General features: G+C 44.8%; 1 protein-coding gene across 2 annotated transcripts in view; it reads right to left on the reverse strand.

Moving 5' to 3' along the window:
* The window catches only part of syt6a (synaptotagmin VIa), a 46,168-nt gene extending 20,474 nt beyond the window's left edge, over window positions 1–25,694 (reverse strand). The window contains exon 1 of one of the 2 annotated variants that reach the window (XM_076983905.1): window positions 25,449–25,694. In XM_076983905.1, coding sequence (XP_076840020.1) covers window positions 25,449–25,605 — 157 coding nt within the window. In that variant the 5' untranslated portion in view covers window positions 25,606–25,694. Of the gene's footprint in view, window positions 1–8,358; window positions 8,822–25,448 lie in introns of those variants that run through there. The other variant, XM_076983906.1, reaches the window with a different exon arrangement.
* Between the last annotated feature and the right edge of the window lie 512 nt (window positions 25,695–26,206).

Below are 26,206 nucleotides of genomic sequence, written 5' to 3' on the forward strand. Positions count from 1 at the left end.
AATCCTGAGCGATGAGCAAGGCTCACCAGCCATGTCACGCCTCTTTTGCCCCGTCTCGGATATCCTCGCAACCCGGCACATAAAACAAGAGATAAATGAAACATATCACAGCTGGGTTTCAAAATGGGATTGTCATGACTTGATTGCAAGCTGGAGCCTCAGACATCCTCCATTTGTTATGGATTAGCAAGCGTTATCCTCCGGCGCTGTCTGTGTCCAATCTCTGGCTAGATTTGTAAACTCTTGTTAAAATGAATTTCCGTGGTGTATTGCATATTACATATTGCCCTAAATCAACGGAGGATGCACCATGTGTCTATATAAGCCTTCAAAGTGCATTCTGCTAGCAATAGATAAACGAAACAATAGATGTGCTCTGTGCTCAAACAACCACAATGTGACAGAACCGCTGCAGAAACGGGAACAGCAAAGAGACGTCGGAGTGCAGCCCAACGTGAGACGCACTTGTTTGTCAACTCATTAGCTTCCTCAAGCATCTTCTAGATCGCATGAGTTTGGACTCTCAAGCAATACTGCAACTAAGGCGAAGTAAAGCGTGATAAACCCTCGTTGAACTCTTCAAGGTCTGTGTGTTTAATTGCATTCCTGTTTATCAGCTGTGTCAGTTCAGGCTCTGCCATCTCGGGATGTGCCCGGTGCCCCGCGTTTGAGTTTTCACACTATCACTCATGGAAAGGTCATACTAATTTTATGTTTAGGCAATTAAAAGTACACCCACCTCTGCCATTCCGCTTTAATCTATGGCTCCTTGATGATAAACTAATTTAAAAGTAATTGAATGTAAATTGTAATGTATTATGAAGATTAGTACTTTTAATTAAGTTACCAATTACATTATAAACAAACAAGGTAATTGGCAATGGAATATTTGTTTTCAAACTACCCTCCCAATCTTCACTAAAGGGATAATTAAAAGCAAAGGGATGAAACAGGTCTAGGTCCACCTCGGATTTAATGTAGCACTGACACAAAATTTAATTTGCAGCTTTGCAGAATGATTTGCAAGCGATTTTCATCCACTTTAACGAGCATACTGATTATTGTTTTGTAACAATTCCATACCTTTCCATTCTCTCTGGTGCACAGGGAGCGGTGTTTAACCAACGCCTCTCACGACTGTCGCAAGCTGCGGTCACGCACCAGTGCACGCGCCTCCACGGCGTTACCCTCGTGCTCACACTAACCTTATAGGCTGGACGCCTGTGGCCATTATCGATCTGAATTCATCACACAGCTCTAATAGCTCTGAACTCTAATATGTAGATCTCATTGCTATAAAATGTGTTACAAATCACGTGTGGCGCTAATGCAATTTCTCACCCCCGCTCACCATTTGTCTGAATGTGGCAGCACGTTTCACCTCAGGTGCGAACCAGGTGTTCTTAGGGCGGAGCTACGCTGAGAGGCCGGTTGACTGACGGCTCGGAGCACCAGGGATTCTCCAGTGTACGAAATGTTTGTGGTTAAAAGCTATTGGCTACGGGGTTTTAGAAAAAAAAGCGATACCATTGGTTAATTCCAACACATTTTGTCATTGAACTAGATAAATCGAGATACATTTACAAATGGAGATAATGTAAATGTTTGCATTTGGGAATCTGAGACTGTTGTATTTTGCGGGTATCTCCGGATTACGTGATTTGCTGCAGGTTCCCAGTAATGTCATGGTCACCAAGGTCACCAACTACAGCCCACACCATCTGATTATCTCAATCCTTCACCGAAACAAATCCATAGAACACTGCCCAAAATCGTTTAGTATAAACTGAACAGCCACCCTATGGGTGTAACTGGAATCTAGTTACACAGACAAACAGCAAATGTATTTCCTCAGGTCATCAATAATAACCGTTCACACACATACTCCATCACTAAATCTGACGAGCTTTATGAGGTACCTATACACCTCTGGGTCTGGCCTGATTCTGGACTGCCAATTACATAGCGTAGAGGAGACAGAGAGGTGAAGCTGTCACCTGTCCCTACTGGCCATCACAGCAACTACAGCTGCTCCACCACGAGCCCAGCAACCCCACCCCTTGGGCCTCCACCCTCCCCACCCGTTATACACCCCAGAGCTACGACGTGAAGGTTGTTTACACATTACTCATTAGCTGGAGGCTCGCGACAGACCGGGGAGGCCAGTCAGATGGGTGTCAGGAACGCGAGCAAGGGGAGTATGGGTAAATTTATACACAAACAGGACAGGAAACATGTCAAGTTCTCTCCAGCTGTGCACCCTCTGATAATTTTATAAGCGTCCTATTTTGAAAAGGCATCATAAACTTCTGGGAATGCACATTAAGTCCTTTTAGCATTCGACTTGTTTTATTGCTGGTTTGAATGGTTATACTCTGACTCTATCACAGCATTGCTGGTCTGCTGTGAGTTAATCAGTAATCCTCAGTGCAAGCTAGACGGATACTGGGAAAAGATGTCAAGAAGATGAACTGCAACAGTCTGCAAAGAGAGAGTGAAATTGAAACGAACCGTTCTTTAAGAATTAGTGGCTTACTAGGGTTCTAATAATAGATACTTAATGAAGTACAACCCGCAAACCTGTGTAACAGGACACTAGTTTAAACCGAAAGATAAGATGGCCACCAGTGCAGGACTGTGAGCAGAGCAGAGTTTCTGTTCAGAGCAGAGAACACTGCAGGTTATTCCTCCGTCTGAGCCTAATTATTTCATGAAAACTTGTAGACGTTATTAATAAAACACGCAGCCTTCCTGTCTATATTTCTGACGTTTTTCTTGGCTAGTCTGATGATACGAGTGGTTATGGTTTAAAGACGGCTACGGTCTTCATGCACGTTTCCCAGCCTTCTGTGGCTTTTGTTATTCCTCTGTGCTTTTCCCAATAAACAGGTCTAGAGGGAGGTCTAGAGGGAGGTATTTTCATATGAAAATGGCAAATGTCCTGAGATCAGAAAGCCGACCATAAGCGCATGGTTGAAATCAGACACTGCAGTACTGTGTCAAACCTATTGAGTGACTCTGAACAACACTGACTAGAATACAATTGAACAAAAATGCCTTTTGAGGACACAGCTGACAGCTTTAAAAAGGGACACACACAAGGGCTTTTCTCCTTTCTAGATAAGATTTGCAGTTTTTGTGCATCGAAAAATATTTGTAATTCTGCATGGTCGCTCCAACTGGAGAGAGTCTACAGCTCAGAGGACCGAGTCCACCTCCTAGTCTGTGGATCAGTATTCAACACCATGTCCAGAAAGAAATCGAAATGATTCAGCAGTCAAAAAAGTAAAATGATGGAACTGTAGGTGCGTACGATTCTGCTCGGACCTCTGTGAAAGAGGTGAGAGAGAAAGAGACAGGAGAGAGGGACAAAACAAAAAAAAAAATCTTGTGAGAGATTGCGACTTAATCACTGAACTAGTGATGAATAATCATCTGTAGTGACATGCATTTGGAACGTAACCATCTCAGCCCTGCTCTAGATGAAAACAGCTCAACACAAGAGGAGCTTTGGTAAATCCACACATCTTCCAAGACACTAATGTTATTTGAACTTGACGTTTATCTTTCCTTTATCAGTTCTTGGCGCTTGGTATCGGACCCATGGCTGCCGAAGGCATCATGTTGGCACTGGGCTGTATTTTCGCCCTCCACCACTTCTGCTGTCACTGCTGTCAGTTTCTATAAGTCGAGCTTGTACGTAATCATTGAAGCGTTTCTGAAGGCCTCATCCCTACCCCACTCCACCCCCCAAGGTCACTACAGCACAACATGTTGGCCTGCGAGCGTGGCATGTCTCTCCACCCAGCTGAACCGCCTCCACCCAAACTCCCCGCACCACCCCCAAAGAGCTGTGTCCACCCCGACCCAGTGCCCAAATATCGCTGCATTAGCAGCAGTGAGGAACAGGCCAGCGTAAACGAACATACACAGCCGGTGGGCCAGTGGTGTTTAAAGTCTGTGGGGAAGCTCCGCCCCCATCCCCCCTCCCCCCTCCCCCCTACGTAGACCTGCTGCAGGAACCTGAAGACCAACCAGCCAGAGCATCATTATGGCTACGCTTGGTCCACAGAGACTCACCTTTCCTCGATCCATTAAAGATTGATCAGTCACTATCGATCAGAGATGTAGTGATGCATTTGTAATGGACGCAGCGTGTCCAGGTTAGTGCTGAAGGCTTCGTGTCTTCACTGCAGCGCTCCGGTGGAGGGCACAGTGGAATACTGCCCAGAGCTCATTCTGGAAGCCTAAACTATTGACCATCACCTTAAGCTCTGATTTATGCACCCAACACTATATTGTGCATTGCCAATCAATGCTTTGTCACACTGTACACACAACCAACATTTGAACCAACATAACTGAGGACTTTGCCTGGAGGGTGTGTTCTCCTGGCAATACCAACGTTCAATCAATAAATAAAAAATGTATGTGAAAAGAGCGGAAGTCAAGGACAGAGTTCCTGACCAACTTAAGCCTGTTTGGCACTCCTGTCGCGTGCTAATAAGCACGGACTCAAGTCCCTGCCACAGACTACGATTGATTCCAGTATCAGTACTGTCAACCAAGAGGTACATGTTTTATAGTTGTGAAACAGTGTGGTCTCCTAACAGGGCACCAGGGGCCGCACATCCATGAGGAGAGTGTGTCTCCGGCCCAACCGCGGCGTTTCCGAGAGCCGTCCAAGCCCACAGCATGGGCGTCTCCCACACACACACTCGGCTCCGCTGACATTTAACAAGGACCTATCGACTGCACGCTCATCGCCGCTGACGACGGGGAGAAGGCAGTGCAGCTCTGCTACGGTGCTACACGCTAAATCTCTATCTAACACAGAGAGAGGGAGAGGGAGAGAGAGAGAGAGAGAGAGAGAGGGAGAGGGGAATAGAAAAAAGAGAGAGAGAGTGGAATAGGAAGAGAAAGAGAGGAATAGATAAAGAGAGAGAGAGTTGAATTGAAAGACAGAGAGAGTGGAATAGAAAGAGAGTGAGAGAGAGGAATAGAAAGAGAGAGAGAGTAGAACCGAGAGTGTGAGTGAAAGAGAGAGAATGGAATAGGGACAGAGAGAGAGAGAGGAAGAGTGGAATAGAGAGAGGGAGAGAGAATGGAATAGAGAGAGAAAGAGGGAGAGAGAGTGGAAGAGAGAAAGAGACAGTGGAATAGAGAGAGGGAGAGAGAAAATGGAATAGAGTGAGAGGGAGAGAGAGAGTGGAATAGAGAAAGATAAAGAGAGAGCAGGAGAGAGAGGGAGAGAGAGAAAGAGAAAGAGGGAGAGGGAGCAAAAGACAGAGAGAGAACACGGGACTCATGTGAATTGCTTTAACAGTGCACTAAATTTTGGTTTCAACAACTTCGAGTTTAACAATTAATTTGAGCTGAGCACATACGATGTTGTAGAGTACACTTTTCCTTGAATTCATTGCCAGTGAACACAGACAGAGAGAGAAGCAAAAGCAGAGACAGAACGAGACAGACAGAGACACAGCAAGAGAAAGAGATGAAAGAGATGTGAAGGGTAAAGGTGACCAGCAGGGAGATCGAGACACAGTGACCTCTGGCTCAGCCTGATTAAGCCCCATCATGTCAGTGTTTGAGAAGCATCCTGCCAACCGGGGCAGGAAAACGGCTCAGCAGAGTCCATCAGTGGTTCTGTGAAGTCCACCAGTGGTTCTGTGAAGTCTGCCAGCGGTTCTGTGAAGTCCGCCAGTGGCTGAAACCCCCTCCTACACACACAGACACCAAACACCCCCCTCACCCCCTTATCCCAACCCCCCCCCCCCCCCCCCCCCCCCCCCCGTGCTGCGAGTGATGCCCAATAGCCCAGAGAAACCTGCTCACAGAGAGACGATGCTACACCAGTACTTTATATACCTGCAGCACGCAGACCTGCCCACACTGGATGGTGGCGAGCGCCAGGGGTTCATGCATTATTCAGGAGCATCGATCTGCTGTGGCGTTTTACGTTTGGGCAGGGCGGAGCTCTGAGGGCAGAGGCAGGGTGGGGTGAAGTGGACTCACACATTCACCCTATGGACCTACACCTCACACACCAAACACCTCATGGACAAGACACCACACACACCAAACACCTCACACACCAAACACCTCACACACCAAACACCTCACACTCCATATACATCACACACCAAACACCTCACACACCAAACCTCTCACACACCAAACCTCTCACACACCAAACACCTCACACACCATACACCACACACCAAACACCTCATGTACAAGACACCACACACACCATGCACCTCACACACCAAGCACCTCATGGACAAGACACCACACACACCAAACACCTCATACGCCAAACACCTCACACACCAAGCACCTCACACCACAGTGATGAGAGTAATACAGCATGGAAGAGCTTGTGTGGCCACAGGGCAGGACAGTTCACTTCAAACAGACACACACTCATACACACACTACAAACTACACAGTTCACTTCAAACAGACACACACTCATACACACACTACAAACTACACAGTTCACTTCACACAGACACACACTCATACACACACTACAAACTACACAGTTCACTTCAAACAGACACACACTCATACATACACTACAAACTACAAAGTTCACTTCAAACAGACACACACTCATACACACACTACAAACTACACAGTTCACTTCACACAGACACACACTCATACACACACTACAAACTACACAGTTCACTTCAAACAGACACACACTCATACACACACTACAAACTACACAGTTCACTTCAAACAGACACACACTCATACATACACTACAAACTACAAAGTTCACTTCAAACAGACACACACTCATACACACACTACAAACTACACAGTTCACTTCAAACAGACACACACTCATACATACACTACAAACTACAAAGTTCACTTCAAACAGACACACACTCATACACACACTACAAACTACACAGTTCACTTCACACAGACACACACTCATACACACACTACAAACTACACAGTTCACTTCAAACAGACACACACTCATACACACACTACAAACTACACAGTTCACTTCAAACAGACACACACTCATACATACACTACAAACTACAAAGTTCACTTCAAACAGACACACACTCATACACACACTACAAACTACACAGTTCACTTCAAACAGACACACACTCATACACACACTACAAACTACACAGTTCACTTCACACAGACACACACTCATACACACACTACAAACTACACAGTTCACTTCACACAGACACACACTCATACACACACTACAAACTACACAGTTCACTTCAAACAGACACACACTCATACACACACTACAAACTACACAGTTCACTTCACACAGACACACACTCATACACACACTACAAACTACACAGTTCACTTCACACAGACACACACTCATACACACATTACAAACTACACAGTTCACTTCACACAGACACACACTCATACACACACTACAAACTACACAGTTCACTTCACACAGACACACACTCATACACACACTACAAACTACACAGTTCACTTCAAACAGACACACACTCATACACACACTACAAACTACACAGTTCACTTCAAACAGACACACACTCATACACACACTACAAACTACACAGTTCATTGCTCTTTTAAGTTATTGTACGCTGGTCATTGTACAATGAGAAACATTATCTGCACGCTACAGTATAAGATCAGTTCATGTAAATTTGCCTACTCAGGGCAATCAATGAGTGTGATTGATTAAATGATAAAAAGGAAATACAAGTGCACACACAAGCACACACACACACACACACACACACACACACACACACATACAAAGGCAGGACTCACACTGAAAAGTGTGGGAGCATCAAGCTTTGATTAAAAATGTACAAAGTCGCTTCAAAGGGCACGGGGGAGAAAACATTAGACAGTAAATGAGTCGGACGGTCCTCGGTGGATGAGAGAGGAGCACTCGCCCTGAACCAGACAGATGGACCACTGGATCAAACCCAGACAGGGAGCAAACCAGAGCAGCACAGCCCCTCTTTGATGTAACGGACACACACATGGACACACATCACGTACTGTATATCTCCCCACCCGCAGGCACGCAACGCGCACGCACACACACACACACACACACAAAAGTAATCATGCATACGGGCAAAGACTTCAATTAGAAAGTAAATTGAAGCAGCGATTCAGGTCTGTCCCTCGGAGCAGCAGGTCCTTCCTGTGTTTCCCAAGCGGCACCTGCAGCACGTCCCCGACCCGCCAAGCCGCGGACGACCGCCGGCACACAAATACTGCAACCCATCCTCCAGCTGTCCAAACATCTTCTCGCTGCGGCTTTGCAAATAAGGCATGACAGTCCGTACTTACCAGCACTTCTCTTTCTTGTCTTCCACACTTTTTTTTACTCCTCTCTTTCTATTTCTCTTTCTTGCTCTTGTTCTCTCTGTTTCTTTCTCTCTCTGTCTCTCTCTCTGTCTCTTTCTCTCTCGGTCCTCTTGATGCTCACCCTCACCAGTGCCTAAATAGAATGAACATGTCTTCAGCACCAGGACTCTGTTTCTATGGCAGTGAGAGGCAGCCAGTCAGCAAGATCCACCACGCGTCTGGGGGCAGATCCTCACCGCGCCACGCGCACTTACACGCGCTCCCGCGCTTCGCAAATAACCCCCCCCCCCCAGTGTAACCCCACACACGTGCGCTCAGACCTGTTACACACGAGGCTGGGGGGGGCCAACAGAGTCTGCAGCAACTACAGAAAAAGGCAGAGTGAAACAACAACTAAAAAAACGTAGGAAAAAATCTGCATAAGTTTGCATGTGTAGATTAAACGGAACTTCTTCATGAATATCAAACGCAGGTGTGAAAAGACGCAAGAACCCGGTGGGGGGGGGGGGGGGGTGTGCTGGATTTATGGAGGGAGTGAATGGCAGATGAAAAGGAGTGAGGTTGCTGGGAGGTGTGTGTGTGTGTGTGTGTGCTCCCCCTGGCTTTGTGCTCCTGCGGACTGGTTAAGGATGCACCACCGCATGCGGCAGAGCGTGTGTGTGAGTGTGTGTGTGTGTGTGTGTGTGTGTGTGTGTGTGTGTGTGTGTGTGTGTGTGTGTGTGTGTGTGTGTGTGTGCATGAGCGCGCACGCGTGAAAGGATCTTCGGAAGACCACTCGCTCACACAGATTTAATAGCTCGGGCTGTGTGCTCTGAATCGGTCTGCAGAGTTTGAGCGGGGGTCACAGCCTATTCCCACCCCGTCTACAGAGCACACCACACACACACACACACACACACACACACACACACACACACACTGATTGCCACCGCTCCATCCACCACACGCACTGGAACGCATGGCCAGTCAAAGCCTGAAGGCTACTTTCTTCTCTGTCTCCTCCTTTCCTCCCCCTCTCCTCCTCTCCTCCTCTCCTCCCCTCCTCCCCCTCTCCTCTCCCCCTCCCCTCCTCTCTCTCCATCCGTTATCAGTCCTGCCAGGGGTGTCCGCCCCACTCCACGTGCTGTAGCCATATGGCCGCAGCCCTGCACACCACCCCCTGTGATTCCCACCGCACGTCCGAATAAAATTGCTTCTCCTCTAATAATAGTATCAGGCAATTACTAAATCGATCGGCTTTCCTATCTAGGAACGCCATGCTTCAGTTTCATGGTGAAAAGGACGTGATCAGAGTTACTCCAAAAAGGCTTGCTCAGGAAACGGGCTATCACATCACTACCATTCTCTCCACTTCTGCCTGCACAGGGTTTGCAGATATGCGGTTATTTATTCTTTTCGCACAGGCACTACTACAGCACTGTCCCGAGGGTGTTTCCACCACGCCAGGGCCACTTCTGTTGCCAGAACAAGCTTCTTCCTCATTCTAATTCAAATGAGTTCACATCTGTGCACTCTCTTCTGTCGGAGCACACGCCGGCTCTGGCTAGCGGACAGGTGAAATCCTTCGCCTGACAGTGGGGTGGAACGCGTGAGTGACATGGACTGACATATGTCGTTACTTGGACGTGGAATTGACATGTCGATGCTCACTTGTGCAATTCTATTAGTAGAATTGATTTTCTGTTAAGGTGTATTATTTTCATATGCATTTATCTTGTGTCCTGCCCCGATCCCTCTTTCTGTGGAGGACCAGTATGACTTAATAAAGACTTAACTACAATAAATCTACAACTGATTCTCTACAACAAAAAATACCTATGTTAGTGTATTAAACATCAGTGTCTTATAGATTAGACTGTGGAGGTGTACACGCGCATGTGCGTGTGTGTGTCTGTGTGCTTGTGTTTGTGAGTGTTTATGTAGAGGCCTACAGGCATGGTGTGTTTTAGGTGTGTGTAGTGCTTTTCTGTGTGTTGTGTCTTGTGGTTATCCTTTGTGGCTGGTCGAGGAATCACTGACCTGACAGAGCATAGTATTGTAAAGGTTACGTTGAATCTGGCACATTTGTTTTGATACATACTAAAAGCTTTCCCATTGCTATATGGTCTGTAATTGTAATATTTTTCTTTAATATCCAGTTCAGGGTTTTCTTGGCATAAACAGTGCCACAGTGTTCCATTCTTTGCCCTTGTATTTCACTTTTGGTTTGTATTCAGTACCAATACTAGCTCTGCTGTAAACACTCTCTAGGGTTAAATCGTGTTTGACAGTTTGTCCTTGCACGTAATCAATGCTCACAATCAAAGTTTGCAAAAGTAGAACATGGTGTTCCACTGAGTTCAGTACTGGGTCCCTTATTATTCCCATATGCTCCTGTTAGGCATAAATATTCATATGCATGGCATTAACTTCCATCATTATGTAGACAATACTCAGTTATATCTGTTAATTTATATTTGCTAATCCTGTTGGTGCCCAAACACTTCACAAAACTGAAGATTGTGTAAAGGAAATGAAAAACTGGATGACAGCCAAATGTTTCCCTGTGAGTTCTGATAAGACTGTGGTGCTATTGCTTGAACCCTGCAAGAGGTAAAATGTTCAATATTCTACTAAATATTGATGGTGTTGCACCTTAATAAAGGTTAAATAAACTTTAATTTGGGAAACTTGGGATGTGTATTTTTATTATATAATATTAAGTTATGTATATGACAAACAAATTTTACTAAATCTGCCTTTTCTATTTACATAATATTGCTAAACTGAGACACATCATGTTTTTATTCAATCAAACGCAGATTATTGTACTGGTTTAAAATTCATTGAACAAACAAACTCCAACTTTTGTGATAACAACCTAGAAATATCTGATCACATCTGTCCTGTTATTTCCACTCTGCAGTGGCTTTGAATTGACTTAAAACACTGTTGACTTTTAAACATCTGTTTAGTCTGGTCTCAGTGTATCTGAGTGAACTCACTCAGTGTGCTCAGACACACTGTTAATTTTTAAATTGAGGTAAAAAACTCACTTCAAGGTTTTGGTTTACCCCTCTGGTAATATTAGATGTTGACATTGTCATACGGCCACGTCATACGTTCCGTCGGGCTTCTGATGATGATGATGATGATGATGTGGGTGGAATGTGGGTCTCAGTGAGCCTCAGGAATGATGTGACTTTCCAGTTCTTCGTTGTAGTTCTGCTACTGCAGATAGACCTGCCGGAGCTGCAGTCTGCTCGCCGGCACACGTCTGCCGGCTATCAACTCTCCAGTAGCTCATTACAGGGCCAACTACAGCTTTCTGATTTATCTGCTGGTGGCTGCAGAGATGACGCTAGAGACGGGACTTCTTTGGTGATGTTTGAGGCACCATCCAAGCTCAAAATCAGACATGAATTGTTTTAGTGTTTTTTTTCTATGTGTATTGTGTGCATTAGTGATTCTTTGCAAATACTGATCAATGATCTTATTGAAGTCACCTCCAGGAGGTGATTGTAAAAAGCATGAGAAATGATAGATCATCTTGATATGAGTCATAGATGTTTGCAATAGTTATAGCATAATTGTTGATGGAGATGTTTGAGAAGATAAATCATTCCTCCAGGTCTGTTATAATAACATTAAATATATATGTAATTATTGGAGTGAATACACCTCTTGGTTTGGAATTGTTCTAGACAGAAACGATGTGGGTGAGGGCAGATTGCTGTTTCAGATACAGTATATGGGTTTCTTCCAATAAACAATCTGCATTTAAATTAGTGAGCCAGCATAGCACATTTAATCCATTTTTCTGTGTGCAACACCTCTGAGACATGCTTCACATGACAGTAATGAAACAATTGTGTGTGTGTGTGTGGGTGTGTGTGTGCGTGTGCAACTTACATTAAAAAATGTTTTATTTATCTGTGATTAAATATGAATTCCATATGTTTTTGTGTTCATTTTTAGATTGGCCTGCATATTTTGTTGGGCCCTCTCACCCCCAAACATGTGAGTGGTACAGTCAAACATCCTTTGGAGATACTTGTGGGGCATATTTTAGACCTGTTTTAAATGAAACTCCTGTTTGTTTCAACACTGGCACATTCAGGCAAAATAATCATATTATATAGTACTAGTCTGCAGCAGTTGAAGAGTAAAATAAGTCTATAAAATAAAAGAATCCCTGTTGCATTCACACTTGATTTAAACAATAACGAGGAATTTCATTTGATTGATTTATGGGTTCCTTTATTTTTGAAGACATGGCAAGTATTTTCAATGTTTGAGATTCATGTAGCTGAAATGTATTGTGTCAACAGACCTGCCTACCAAAGGGTTTAATGAGTTTCAAAAAATGTGCAGTTGAGATGAATTAATTCAGATACATCAGGAGCTTTACTCTTGTGAGGAGCTCATTAAATAGTACTCACAGTTTAAGGTGTGTGTGATGTGTGCTTATCAAACATTTGAAGCTTTTCAGACCATGTGAAAGGAAGATTTGTTTGATAAATGTCAGACCGGTGCATGGAGGTTATTCATTGCACTGCCCACGCAGACTAAAAAGGTTAGAAAGTCAAAGAAAAGCAATCGGACGTTTTCCACTTATTGACCCTGAAAGAGCCGACATAAGAGTGCGACTAAAGCCCCTCTGTAGGAAATCCAATACATTCCCAGCGTGCGAATCGGTGGGAAGCTGCGATCTGAATAAGGTCAGCGCAGACATCCTTGAGCACTATTCTTCTTTCGAGTGAATCATATATCAATGTCACTGTCATCTTAGGTTCTCAAGGCCACACTGTCTACACACTGTCTGCTGTAATCCAGCAGCTTCTACCGGAGACAGGTTGAGGGTTCTTAAGTCCTTAAGATGGGGTGTGTCTCAGTCTGAGTCCACTCAGCCATTTGATATTGCGTCTCAGGAAGTTCAGGGCCCATTGAAACCCGTTGATCCCATAACAAAGCTGAACTGAGCCAGCGATGTTCTGCAGAAAAGAGTGTGGAGTGTCCAGGACACACTTTAAGCAAGGACATCCTGAAGAACCCTTCTGAAACATCTGAGGGGAAAGACTACAGATCGCTAGGAGACATGCCTCCAGCTCCTGTCTGCGAGGCCATTCAGAGCTCTCACTCTGACACCACAGAGCTTCAGACGTGTGTGCCACAGACCTGGAATACTTGTCACATTGCAACAAGCTAGTCAGATTCACAGTAAGTGAAGAACCAGACACAGCCTCCATTAGAAGACACAACAGGCATTCGCGGGCACTTTGGTGCAGTCCATCTCCTGATACGATGGTGCTGGTAGTTACAGGATACATGTTCCTCTGCATGTTTCTTCTGAGCAACCAAATTGAGGCTCTGAAGTTCTAGATAAGGGTATGTGAGAGAAGGTCAGACAGAAGGCCAGATGCATGCTGGACATCTCATTCAAATGCATGTCACGTGAAGGACTGCATGATGTGCTGCTAGTGGACATTCCCAAGTCCTCTGTGAACAGCTACGTTAGTAGGTGGAGCGATGTGCTGGCTATGGGCCCGTGTGTTTTTAAAGCTCCCACCGTAGTTCATTCCAAACCAAGAGCATTCTGACAGTTTTGATGAGCATTTTGAATGCTTCAATTTTTCTAGTGAAGACATAGCAGATACTCCAGAAAGGCACAATCGCCTGCCAACCTACAATTACATGAATGTCACTGTGTCTATCAGGCAAGAAACCATTAAATATGACGTATCCGTCGTTATGGCAAATTTATGTTTTCACATGAAAATGTGATTCCACAACCTATTTGGCTGCTTGCTGTGCTGACACACAGAGCAAACACTCTGCTCCATTTAGATGAATTCACTCGGCCCCCACGTCAGTGACACTGGGTTCATGTGAGGTACACCATGCCCCAAACATCAGAGCCATCAAAGGTCTGGTGGCAATTGAGATGTTCACCTGCATTTTCTGAGAGGTTGATCACAAAACACAAATGTTAACTGCTCCTGTGCATTGAACCACAGGAGAAAGAAGACTTGATCTTAGTCAGTGGAGAAATCTATTAACACAATAATCACAAAATCACAATAATTGTAGAGATCATAATAATTATTTTATTCATATTTCATGGCTGTTCCATTTGAAGGTTTAAACCACCACACAAAACAGTAATGAGAACAGATTAAAATCACTGAAAAAAAAACAGATGACAACAAAAACATTTTTTAGGTATTTTTCAACAACAAAGAATGTCCTGAAGAGCTGCAACCTGTCTCAGGTCACCCACAGACGCCCTGATGGGGACCTAAAACACTTCAAACTCTGTCATCCATAGTTTAAAGTCTGGATCACGTATGCTCAGTAGATTTAAAGTGAGACATGACATGTGGGTTTGAGGGGAGAGAAAACATTAATAAATCTCCATAAATATTCCTTAGCTGTAGCAATAATACATTTGTAAACAAGAATTTTAAAATGGATTCTCTACCTGACTGGAAAGCAGTATAAGAAGAAAACCGTAGTGTTGTGTGTAAATCGCTGTGCTTTCATTTGTGCTCTCGGTACATGTGGATATATTGTAATCGATGGATATTTTATATGAAGTCCAGGCAAAAGAGTATTAGAGAAGTCTAACTCAGGTGTAATGAATGCATGTATCAATGTGTCTGCATAAGAAAAGACCTGAGGTGGTAAAAAAGTGCTATTACAGATAGGAGCAATATATCTGGGTAGATGATTTAGCTAACGCTTGTCTTGATTTGTCAAGAACAAAACACCATCCAGTAGGAATAAACAGACTCTGGTGGAGCCATGGCTGTGGGGCTAAGGAGGATCGCATTTTTTTGCAGTTTTTTAAATTGCTAAAAGCATAGTCTGTTTGTTAAACGAATAATGAGAACATTATTTAAAACCACCGTTTTAACGGTGCTTTGCCATTAAAAAAAACATGAATATGCATCAGATTCTCATCAGATTTTTTTTTGCATATGAGACAAGCTGAAAACATGCATGGTCCCACTGTGAGGTCCTAAGTTGCCAAAACCATCTTAGTTTGCATGGGTAAATATTTCAGAGCTCTGCCTCCCATATTACAGCTCCTCTTTCCCCATTCTGGGGTAAACAAGGGGAGATGGTTCATTAGCATACAAAATCAACACCCGGAAAATGACCTTTTCCTCTCAGTGGGAATGACGAGATGGAACATATACCTGGCTAAATTATGGGATGTATTTCTATCACAACGCAAAATATGTCTCTTTAAGTGTTTTTTTTTTTGGCCTAAGACTTTACTATGAGCCTTTGGATAGACACATTATAGGGTTTATCTGCTTTCACTTTTTTGTTCTATGCAAGCTGATTACAGGGGTTTACATTGTACTACAGTATCCAGTATGCAAACAAAAATATATTATTTTTTTCACCAATATGTATGGTTGTCCCACCATACTTTACAGAACAAATTGAACGTGCAGTCAGGTTACACCCTGTCGTTTGGCAAACTCTCTCTTGGTAGAATCTCTCTGGATTTCAGAGTGTTCAGACAAGCAGACAAACAGACAGACAACCAGAAAGACAAGCAGACATGCAGGCAGACAGACAACTCGGTGGTCAGGGAAAAGGACAGAGGGCGTGAGACATTTCTTCTCCCACTGATCTACTTAAAATGCAGGGCATGACCCACACAGCCTCTCCATCGCAGACATCTAATGGACTGGCCATAATTTCCCCCCATGCTCATAACAAATTCGCTAATTACCCAATTTTTGCCTGCCGATCTCAGCCGACATGGTCGCAGTCTGAAGGAGCAGTGTGTTTGGTGAGGAGTGCCCTCCAAATTCAATTTGGTCCATGGTGCTATTATGTCCAGGTGAATGCAGAGAGAAAGAACCCTGGATAACAATACAGCTGTTTTGGTAGGAAATTAGCTCTTCTGAGAGACAGAAGGAAGACTAAACCTCGATTTACCACTGTTACATTAACAAACACTGAAATCTGCACTTCCTCTCCTGCCTTCCACCATTAGACAGCTCATGGCTCCATGACAGGAAACATCAAGGCACTATCACATGAGAACAACACTCCTTATCTTGTACCTAATTACATGCACCAATGCAAATTTCCTTGTACGCAGAAACAATCATCTGGGAACAGATTAAACATTCTTGAAGCATTCTCTGGGCCCCAAGTTTATGAGCTAGAATCATCTGCGCTTGAAGACCACAGTCGCAGAATAATGAAATCACACTCAGTGACGGGTGACAGAGAGAGCTCACAGACGGGAAAATCTATGTCACCGAGCTGAATTAGGGTCAAGATCGGCTGCGCACAACATATCGAGCAATTTCTTCCTGAAATGATGCACAACAAGTGTGGTCTGCTAGGGAGGGTGAATGTGTGGCCCCATACCGAGCAGCCTAGGGCCTGTGGATCGATCACGAGTGGAGCTCCGCACCTGATCAGCCCTGAGACTACAACACATGTGCTTCATATGAGCCACACTGGGAGGACCAGTTCAGAAGGCATGAAGACATTTTTTATCTGCTGTCATGTGACAATTCATTGCCACATTAAGAGATTTTTTATTAATCATATTCTTGTCTTGCCCTGAACAAAATCAAAATAAAGGCCTGTCAAAGCCTTTTCAAAGATCCAAGTTTCAAATATCATATATATTCATGTATGGTTTTTTTCAATACATCATTATGGAATTTGTGATCTCCTGTTGAATAGCAAAAGACAAAGCACAATCACGTTTTGAATTATAATAGCTAAGTGTTAAGATTAAGTAACCCCTGCCAAGTAAAGTTTTAGTTAAAAGCTAAAATCCTGTCTTATAAAGTGCCCGTTCTTCATAGAGCAGTTCGGTCATCAGTAATTGAATGCCACGCCCTCCTATAATGCTTTTGCCAAACTACTAATAATCCACCCTGATCAGTTCTCTTTGTTTACATGTTTCCTATCAATTTACTCCTTTGTTTTCCTGTTGTTGTTGTTTCTGTATCTTACAAGTTACAAAGCCCCAATTATCATTGCTGTTCTAATAAGGCCATTCTAATTTGGCCTTTTCAGATTTGTTTTGTTCTTCTGGGATTACACTGTTAGCCCGTTCTTTGATGTGGGCCTGTACTGTAGGTCTTCCCCATAGGAGCCCATGTGTTTTTGCCATTGTTGTTGTTGCTGTGTTTGTTTGTATGTTTTCTTTCTAATCTTACCCTGTTTGGTCACATTGTTCCTGGTAAAGCTGGAAACCTCTGCTAGCGTTTCTCATTCCCCAGGCTGCATGTGACAAATGTCATGACAGAAGCTCCAAAGAGATCTAGCAAACTTCCCCCACTGGGGCTCAGGGCATATTAAGGCTATCACGCTGAATTTGGGCCATACCATGGCCAGATACCAGTTAAGTAAAACCTGTTGGTGTCCGCCGCGGTTAGCTAAAGGTGCTTTGAAAGAGCTCATTAGTATACTGCAGCGATAGCATTCTGTCCCAGTGTGTCCTTTCAGTGACGTCCTTATTCTCTGTGATCACAATGCAAACCCACTCCCAGCGGGTCTCCAACAAACCTCTTTCAGTTCTACCCAGTAAATGTAACGATCCTTCATTGAAATGCAAGGCCTTCCAGCATCTTTGTTACTTTGAAATTGCACACCAAGAAGACACCCGACGGTGACTTTTCCAAACTTGACATGGTAATCTAACTACATGTTGGAAGAGCCACAGAACAGCCAATGATCACATGAGAGCCGAGAGGTGATGCGATCCAGTCCTGACCAGTTTATCCAATTGTTTGGTTGTTTTAAAAACCTGTGGGCCAAGTGGTAAATATCTCCTGCTAATCAAACGCTGGTCCCAATCTGCAACTTACCCTCCGAACTATTGCATTGTACACTAGGCAGAATTATCTGGACTGAGCCAAGGATTTTTCGTTGAAGATCTCCGACAGGAACCAGCTGGTGACAATGCCAGCATGCCATTAGACTGTCTCATCAGCTCATACCTGGCTCGAGGGACTGCGAACCTTTCTCTGTGTCCATAGATCTCTTAGACTCGGGAATTTAGGAATCTCAAATTTCCACCCTTATCCAATCACTGCATGTTCCTTACAATGCGCCAAAGCCTGATTCAGTACAAGCAGAGCCAAAGTAAAAGATGTTATCGCACAAGTCACTCTGACTTCATTACTTCTGCCATCAGACGTTACATATCGCACATTTTCCTGGTCATTAAATCACCTGTTTGCAAAAGCATTCTCAGAGTCACTTCACAACAAGTGCTTTATCCTTTTATCTTCTGGCAACATTCTGTAGAAATCTTTCTGGTCAATAGATGCCAGGGAAAAGAAAAATGGATACTTGAATTCCTGTATTGATTATAGAGGACTTAACACCTTCTCTGTAAAATACCATTACGGTCTCACCCTCTGGTCCCAGCAGCAATTGAACTCTGGGGTTCTCAATGCTACACCAAATTAGATCTCCGGAGCATGTATAACCTCACTGCACCCAGGAGGGAAATTAATGGAAAAATTCTTTCTCAGTCATGTGACAGGCCTGGATGTGTTGCATATTGAAAGCCTCAGGGTGGAACCTGTCCTCTCGTGGCCACTACCCAAAACTGATAAGACCTGCAGCGTTTGGCTAATTTCCGTTGATGCCTATCTTAAGTTTTGAAACCACGGTGGCTCCCTCGAATTGGTGCTCAGGTATGGAAACAGTCCTGTGCTAAAGACTGGGGGAAATGTTTTTGAATTATTCTCTTTTCTCCTCCAGGACGTTCCTGCTGTTGAACCTAATTACACTGGTGATCTTGGCGGTTTAGCATGTGTTGGAGGTGTAACACTGGCTTGGTGGGGTGGGAGAACCTTGCATTGCCTGACAGTCCACATGAACCTCCTGTACATCAGGACTACTTACAGGGTTAGTCCCAGGCATACCAGAGGAGGCAGATCGCTTCCTCTTAACCAGGATCACAGACAGAGAGCTGAAAGGGATTTTGGGCCCCCTTAAAATAATCACATTAGGCATCAACACCTAAAAGTCTCAAACTTTAAGGTCCCTGTCAGTGACAGGGCCTTAGAATCCTTCTAAACTCCAACCCCCCACATTCACTGGGGCCTTTGATCACAGAATACCAAATATCCTCACTGTCTTTGGGACCAAAAAAGCTCAGGATTCCTACCAACAAAGAGACAGTCGTGCCTGCCTCATGTATCATGGTGCTTGTGTTTTGGGAGGTAGACAAACATATTTATCAGTGAAGCACAAAAGCTAACCTGCCCACCAGAAAAATGATGTTGGCCACTGGCAGTGAGGTAGAGGTAAGCAAACAACACATTTGTTAAAGGACATCCAGGTGAACTGCAGATCATGACAAACATCTGAAATGTACTGAACACCTAAGCACCTAAACGTACTGAACGTACTAAGAAGCTGAAATGTACAAAACATTTTAAATGTAACTAACATTTGAAACGCACTAAACACCTGAAATGTACTAAACATCTGAAATGTAAAAAACATCTAGAACATACCAAACCTCTGGAACATACCAAACATCTAGAACATACCAAACCTCTGGAACATATCAAACATCTGGAACATACCAAACATCTAGAACATACCAAACCTCTGGAACATACCAAACATCTAGAACATACCAAACTTCTGGAACATACCAAACTTCTGGAACATACCAAACATCTAGAACATACCAAACATCTGAAACATACCAATGGCCAAAGTGAGCTCAACATCTGAATTAATGTATAACGTTCCCCTGCCTAACACTAAAAGACTCCCTCACATTTATTTCTGGACTCTGTTCTAGATTTGTATCGTTTGATCATTTGCTGTTGACTGCTTCTTCAAATCACATCAGACTATTCCATTTGTGAATTTTTATTTAAGCTGTAATGAATACTTGTAAATAAGAGTTAAATACAGCGGAAATACAACATATCTAAAAACAACTGAGGCAATTTAATCATACTAAACATAAGAGAAAATATAAATATGCAAATGTCCACTTCAAAACAATTAAAGATGATCTTAAGAAAGGTAAGCTAATTATTTGGAAAAATCAGAAGTGGTCCATTTATTGGGAAACGTGGCCGAATTGTGGAGGAAACTAAACAGTTGGTATTCAGTTAATTAAATGAAAATGGGCCTTGTCAAATCTGATGAATGTCTGTTAACTTGCTCCTTGATCCTATAATCAATTTCCAATTACTGTCAGGTATCCTCGGCTCTTTATATCCACGACCGACCTGCATGACTTCTTTAAGATTTCTCAAGACCAGTCCCCAAACCGCACCGACTCTTAGACCTGTGTTAGACCTCTGTTCTCTTACACCTGCATTTATCCTGCCTCAGCGCTCTTCGAAAACTACACAAAACCTACCTCGCCCTGACTGCAGGTGTCCCTGCTGTGTCCTGACATCATCTGCACTTGATCTGATCTCGTCAGTACCGCCGGCCTGGCTGTGTTCATCTGGGAGACGTATCCCCGGGGGCCTTTCCAAATGGCACTTCAAAAGAAAACACAGCTTTCCAAGTGCAACAGATTCCAGGAAATGGCATAAGATAACGTTTCTAACGACGATGAATTGCCACCGGGGCAGATGTGCTCCCTGTGCTGCAAAGTGCTGCGTGTCCCGTACCCCAGCGTGTGGCCGGGGAAACGGCGGGACTGCCAAACATGGCAGCTCATTTGCATTGACACAGAACACATTATACTCCATTACACCCCTTTCAATGCATCCATTTGTGATAATCTAGGTTACATGGCACTTACAGTGAGCGATGCTTTTCCTGGACTCAAAATCCTCTGACGATACCATGGAAGCTTTATTGTGGAACAATAACGGAATTACTGATAATATTATTATGTTCAGAGCGAAAAGAAAATTTCAAGAGTGTCTGGATGAGCTTTGGTGCAGAGCTTAACAGTGAACATCTGCTGATTGGTATATGCATCCCTGCCCTGAGTATGGCTTTCCAGTGCAGCTGTACATGATACTAATTTGGTCTTTCAAGCAAGTCGTGTTCGCCACCAATTAGTGCAGAAGGTGTCGCAAATGCTACCATGCCCTTCATTAATGTGTCACGCAATTACCCTCAAGCTTTTGTTGGAGGTGTCTGGGTGAACGCCACGACTGCGGTCCTGCAGAAAACGAGAGCGGTGCGACAACACAAATGCAGTGTTTGTACTCAGCGTGATTCATCTCTGGACCTGCTGACTTTGTGGTGCGGTTCTGGAGTCTGACGTCAGTGTAGCAAACAGGTCTCGGAAAGGTGGGCTTGGGTACCAATGCAGCATGTGTCTAACACAAAGAGGTGTCCCACCTCCAACCCCTCCACCTCCACAGACCTTGATATGGCTAAAGCTTTTTCGCCCTAGGAACACCGGCCCCAAAAGGTTTCTTACTTCCCTGAAGAGCAACACAATGTGGTGCGAACACCAACAATCTGGAACTCTGGGACACAAGAGGGGCTTTTGTCACCACAAAGAAAGTGACACTCTTCCCGTGGAGTGTTGGAGCTGCACAGCATCCTGGGAGAAACTTAGATGTCTACGGGCGAGCAGTTTGAGTGAGAAGTTGAAGCAGTAGAAAATCCTTGTGCTCCTCATAGCACTGATGAGATTGGGTTTTATAACCCTGCTAATCATTGGTTTTCCTCAAGTTTTTAATCATCTAGTGTGTCCTTCTCTGGCTGGAAACCACCTCTGAACTCTTGCTATCCAATACCCCAGGCTATGGCTAATAGCCTGATAATCTGCATGTGAGACAGCAACATGGCTAAATTATTAGTGCCATATAGCACCAGTATAGTACTATATTTCACATATTTACTTTAGGGTGAGGAGACAGGGTGGGTCTGCCAGACTGGAACAAAATGGAGAGATATTGCTTGTGCTAAGAAATAATGGTGAGACACACCATGTTTTACTTTGAAAACATTCAAGCTAAACTGGCTTGGTGTTACATCGAGTTTAGCAGCTACTAAAGGATTCTTGTTTAATATTAATATTTCATGCATTCACGAGACCATAGTCATTACAGGTAAAATTGCCAGGTAGTAGTCAACCGAGGAGGAGATGCTGGTGAATCATAATGGGGATTCTGGGAGGGAAAATGCACTGATCAACTAAATTATACAATGAATAAGGCATCACTCAGAGAACGACAGGCTGAAGCAGGCGGTCCCGGTACCTGCTCAGAGCAATGCAATCGCTATTCCTCTTTGGCACTTTCATGAATGATGTGTTCCACTTCGAAGGCTGTTATTTGCAGACATTCGCTGAGAAGAAGTGTTGAACTTTAACCTCTGGCTTATCTGCTGGCCCAGGTGCGGTCTCGCATGACTGCGGTATGCGGTGACCCTCTCACCGGGGGACCAAGGATTATGAGATCGGCTAGTACAGCTATTCATGTACACAATGCATGTGCTTGCATATCTGGGAATCAGCAAATACATCTCTGTCAAGCGGCGGTTATACTGAAATAGAACAGACTGGTCTCCAGACGTCTCTCTTCTGTCAGAGATGGGTGCCCCCGCCCCCTGACTCGGCCCCCCAACCCCACGCGTGTCCTCTGCTGCCACGGTAACAATTACCCTAGTGTCACAAAGACACATAATAATCATGTAAATTAGCCTCAGCTGCCGCCAGGCTTGTTGTGCTGTCAAATCAAAGCTGCCAGAATCACGGCAACTGGGAATTATCGCCCAGCGCTGGACTGGATGTAGGCCAATTCACACACTTTTGGATAAAGTGGTGGGTCTATAAAAGAAGCCAGGGTGTGATTGTGTATGTGCATGTGCGCGTGCGTGTGCATGTGGGAGGGCCGTGTGGCGTGATTAATCCGATGCTCTTTTGTTTTGAAGTTCACCTGTAACCAGGCACACGACGCTCTGGCCCGGAAGCTTGGCTTAAGGTCCGACCTGAGTCGGAGAGAATGAGTCACGACCCGACAGGAGGCGACGTTACAGCTCCGAACCTCCCCTCGTGATTAGTCATCACTCAGCCCTGATCGCCGGCTGGCTTGTTCATCGTTAAGGACCGTCTGGATTTGGCAAGAACATTCCGGTAGAGTGGAGTGAAGGGGAGAAGAGAGGAGAGGAGAGGAGGGGAGGGGAGAGGAGGGGAGAAGAGAGGAGAGGAGAGGAGGGGAGGGGAGAGCTCCTGTTTTAATACTGCGCCTGTCTCCTCTGCAGGTGCTCCTGCCTGTTCACGGGGTTGTCCATGGCCCTAGCATCCCTGAGTGGTGCGTAGCCACACAAAAACCCCTCAAGCAGCCACGTGTTCAGCCTTTTGAGACCAGCTTCAAAGTCGCATATTTACAGCACCTGTTCTCAAACAGATGCCTTGTTTGTTACTAGATTTTTAGTTGCATTAAGGCTTATTGGTTTTGATTGACAGGCAATGCATAACAAGACCGTAATGGGAAGGAGCAATCGGGTGTGTCCTACCTGCAACACAATAGAGAGAGATTCTGCCTCCTGCAGCTGAAGACGCTGCAAATTTGTTCCTGGCTTTGCTGGCAGCAACAGAACCATCTTTTGTAAGCACCTCTGACCCTATTTTCCGCAAACTGAATGAAACATGGTGTAAACAAAGCTGGTCGGAAAAAAACAGATGAAAGAAAAATGTCACGCGGTGTATCAGTCTTTAGAAAGAGGATGGATTGTTTAATCTCCCTGGGCAGCATCTTGGAGTCTCCCTCGGTGTCGAGCCGGTCTGTGTCTCTGGGCGTTTTCCCAGGGCTTCTGGGGAGGGGAGACACACGCCTTGGGCGCTTTGACATTTTCGCCGGGATCAGGTGATCTGAGGCCTGTGTGGACACACTCAGTCTCTCCTGAAACCAGAGGAGGTGCCCACTGTTTAGCCCTCACACGACACCGCTGCCCACTGTGGTGCTAATAACACACCCTGGCATTTGGCGTGTCCCAGACACACCCCCGGGGGTGGCGAGGCAGGCCCTGCGCCCCTAGACTGGCCTGCTCACCCTAATGCGGAGTGACACAGAGCTTTTGTCCAAGCTGGCGTGACACACACTGCTGTCGAGCAGGCATCCATCTTCAAATCGTAGCGAGGTGGCTGGAAAGGAGAAGGTCTACCAGAAATACCAGCTGCTCTGACAGTCAGTCTAGTGCCTTCGGAGAAATTACTGAGCTATGTCAGACAATGTCTTGTTTATCTCCACAAGAGACTTATAAAGGCCTGTGTAAGGAGTCTTATGGACACCGCATCCCACATTCCAGCAGATATTTTTTGCTGTTAAATATCTCTTCAAAAAGACAAATGTAGCAAATATTTATGAATATCATACACACACAAACAGAGATACTGAAAACAACAGAGAGAATAACACTTTTTTTTTAGAACTTTTCAGACTGAAGCAGGACAAAAAAAGCTATTTCATGGATATACCCATTAATGTCAGAGCCCTGGGATTATGGGATGATACCTAGAAACTCATTAATGTTCCTAGTTGTGGAAAACACTGTTTGACCTCGACCTGCAGAAGTGCTCATCAGTACAGGACACGTACACCAAATGAACAATCCCAAACTGGACTTGTTTCCCTGGAGACCCAACTTCAGAGACGCCCGGCAACTTGGTAGCTAAGTAACCCAGAATCTCCTGTGAGTTACATAAGTTGATGTGGTCCATGTTCCCCAAGCTCTCTGTGATTCAGGGGATGTTCAGCTCAGTCAGATGTTGACTGTTTATCCCACGTGCCATAAAGTTAGACCTCACGAGGCACCACGAACCAGCAGTCTAGCTGAAACAGGCAGTTAGGCACACAGCAAAGAGCTCTGTACTACAGACTAGTGCCATTGAGGACCGCTGCACAAAACAACCTCTGTTACTTCTCTCTTATGTTTGTTGACTTCATCTGTTATCTATAAGTGTTCCATGTGAATCATGAAAAACATCATAGTGAATTCTTTTGTTACCATTTCACACCACGTGTATACAGTCTATAAGAAAAAAAAAGAGCTTAGGTAAAAATCTAAACTATATATGAAAGCGGCTAAAACAGAAACAACCCAGTACTGAATAAACAGATAAATAACTGAAAGCCAGCACCGTGTACCTGGTTGGTTGAGACCATAGTCTTGTCTGGAGATAAGGAAGAAGAATTCCTCACAGGCGTCTCTGTCCACCAGCGGGCTGTCCTGGGCGCAGAGGTTGGCTACGAGGGCCAGCGCTTTCTCACACACCACGCCATGCTCCTTCTGAACGGCACTCATGCTCCCAGACGCGTCCTCCGCGGGGCGGGCGTCTCCGCAGGGATCCACAGGGGTGCGCGGGGACGGCAGTCCGTCTGCGTCCACATCAAAGCCAGCGCTGCAGCTTCTGTGAACGTCTGTGGGCACACGGAAAGGCTCCTGTAACGTGGATTTGGGTGTGTGTGCGTGTGTGTGCAAAGAGTGTGTGTGATAGAGGGTGCAGGCTATTAGTCCAACAATTATATGTATGTGTGTACTTGTGTTTCAGTGTGTCTGAGTTTAATGATTCATTGGTGCCCTCAGGTATTCCAGGGACAGAATTATTGCATCACGTTAAACTCGGCAGACATGCAACAGATGTGTGCAGGGTGCAGGTGGTTAGTCGTGGGGACTGGAGTCTTTGTGTCCCTCCTGTCCCTTCCTGTGGTCCGTAATGAAAAGTCCCGCATTCTAACTGCTGGGCTTGTTTTTCTCGGGTCAAGCCGCCCCCGTGTGCCTGTGTCTCCCAGCGCCCATCCCCAGAGAAACATGCATGTGCCTGCTGTGTAGAATGTGTGTGATTTATGTGTGTGTGTGTGTGTGTGTGTGTGTGTGTGTGTGTGTGTGTGTGTGTGTGTGTGTG

Source organism: Brachyhypopomus gauderio, chromosome 21 (genome assembly GCF_052324685.1).
Source record: "Brachyhypopomus gauderio isolate BG-103 chromosome 21, BGAUD_0.2, whole genome shotgun sequence".
In the NCBI taxonomy this organism is placed as follows: domain Eukaryota; kingdom Metazoa; phylum Chordata; class Actinopteri; order Gymnotiformes; family Hypopomidae; genus Brachyhypopomus; species Brachyhypopomus gauderio.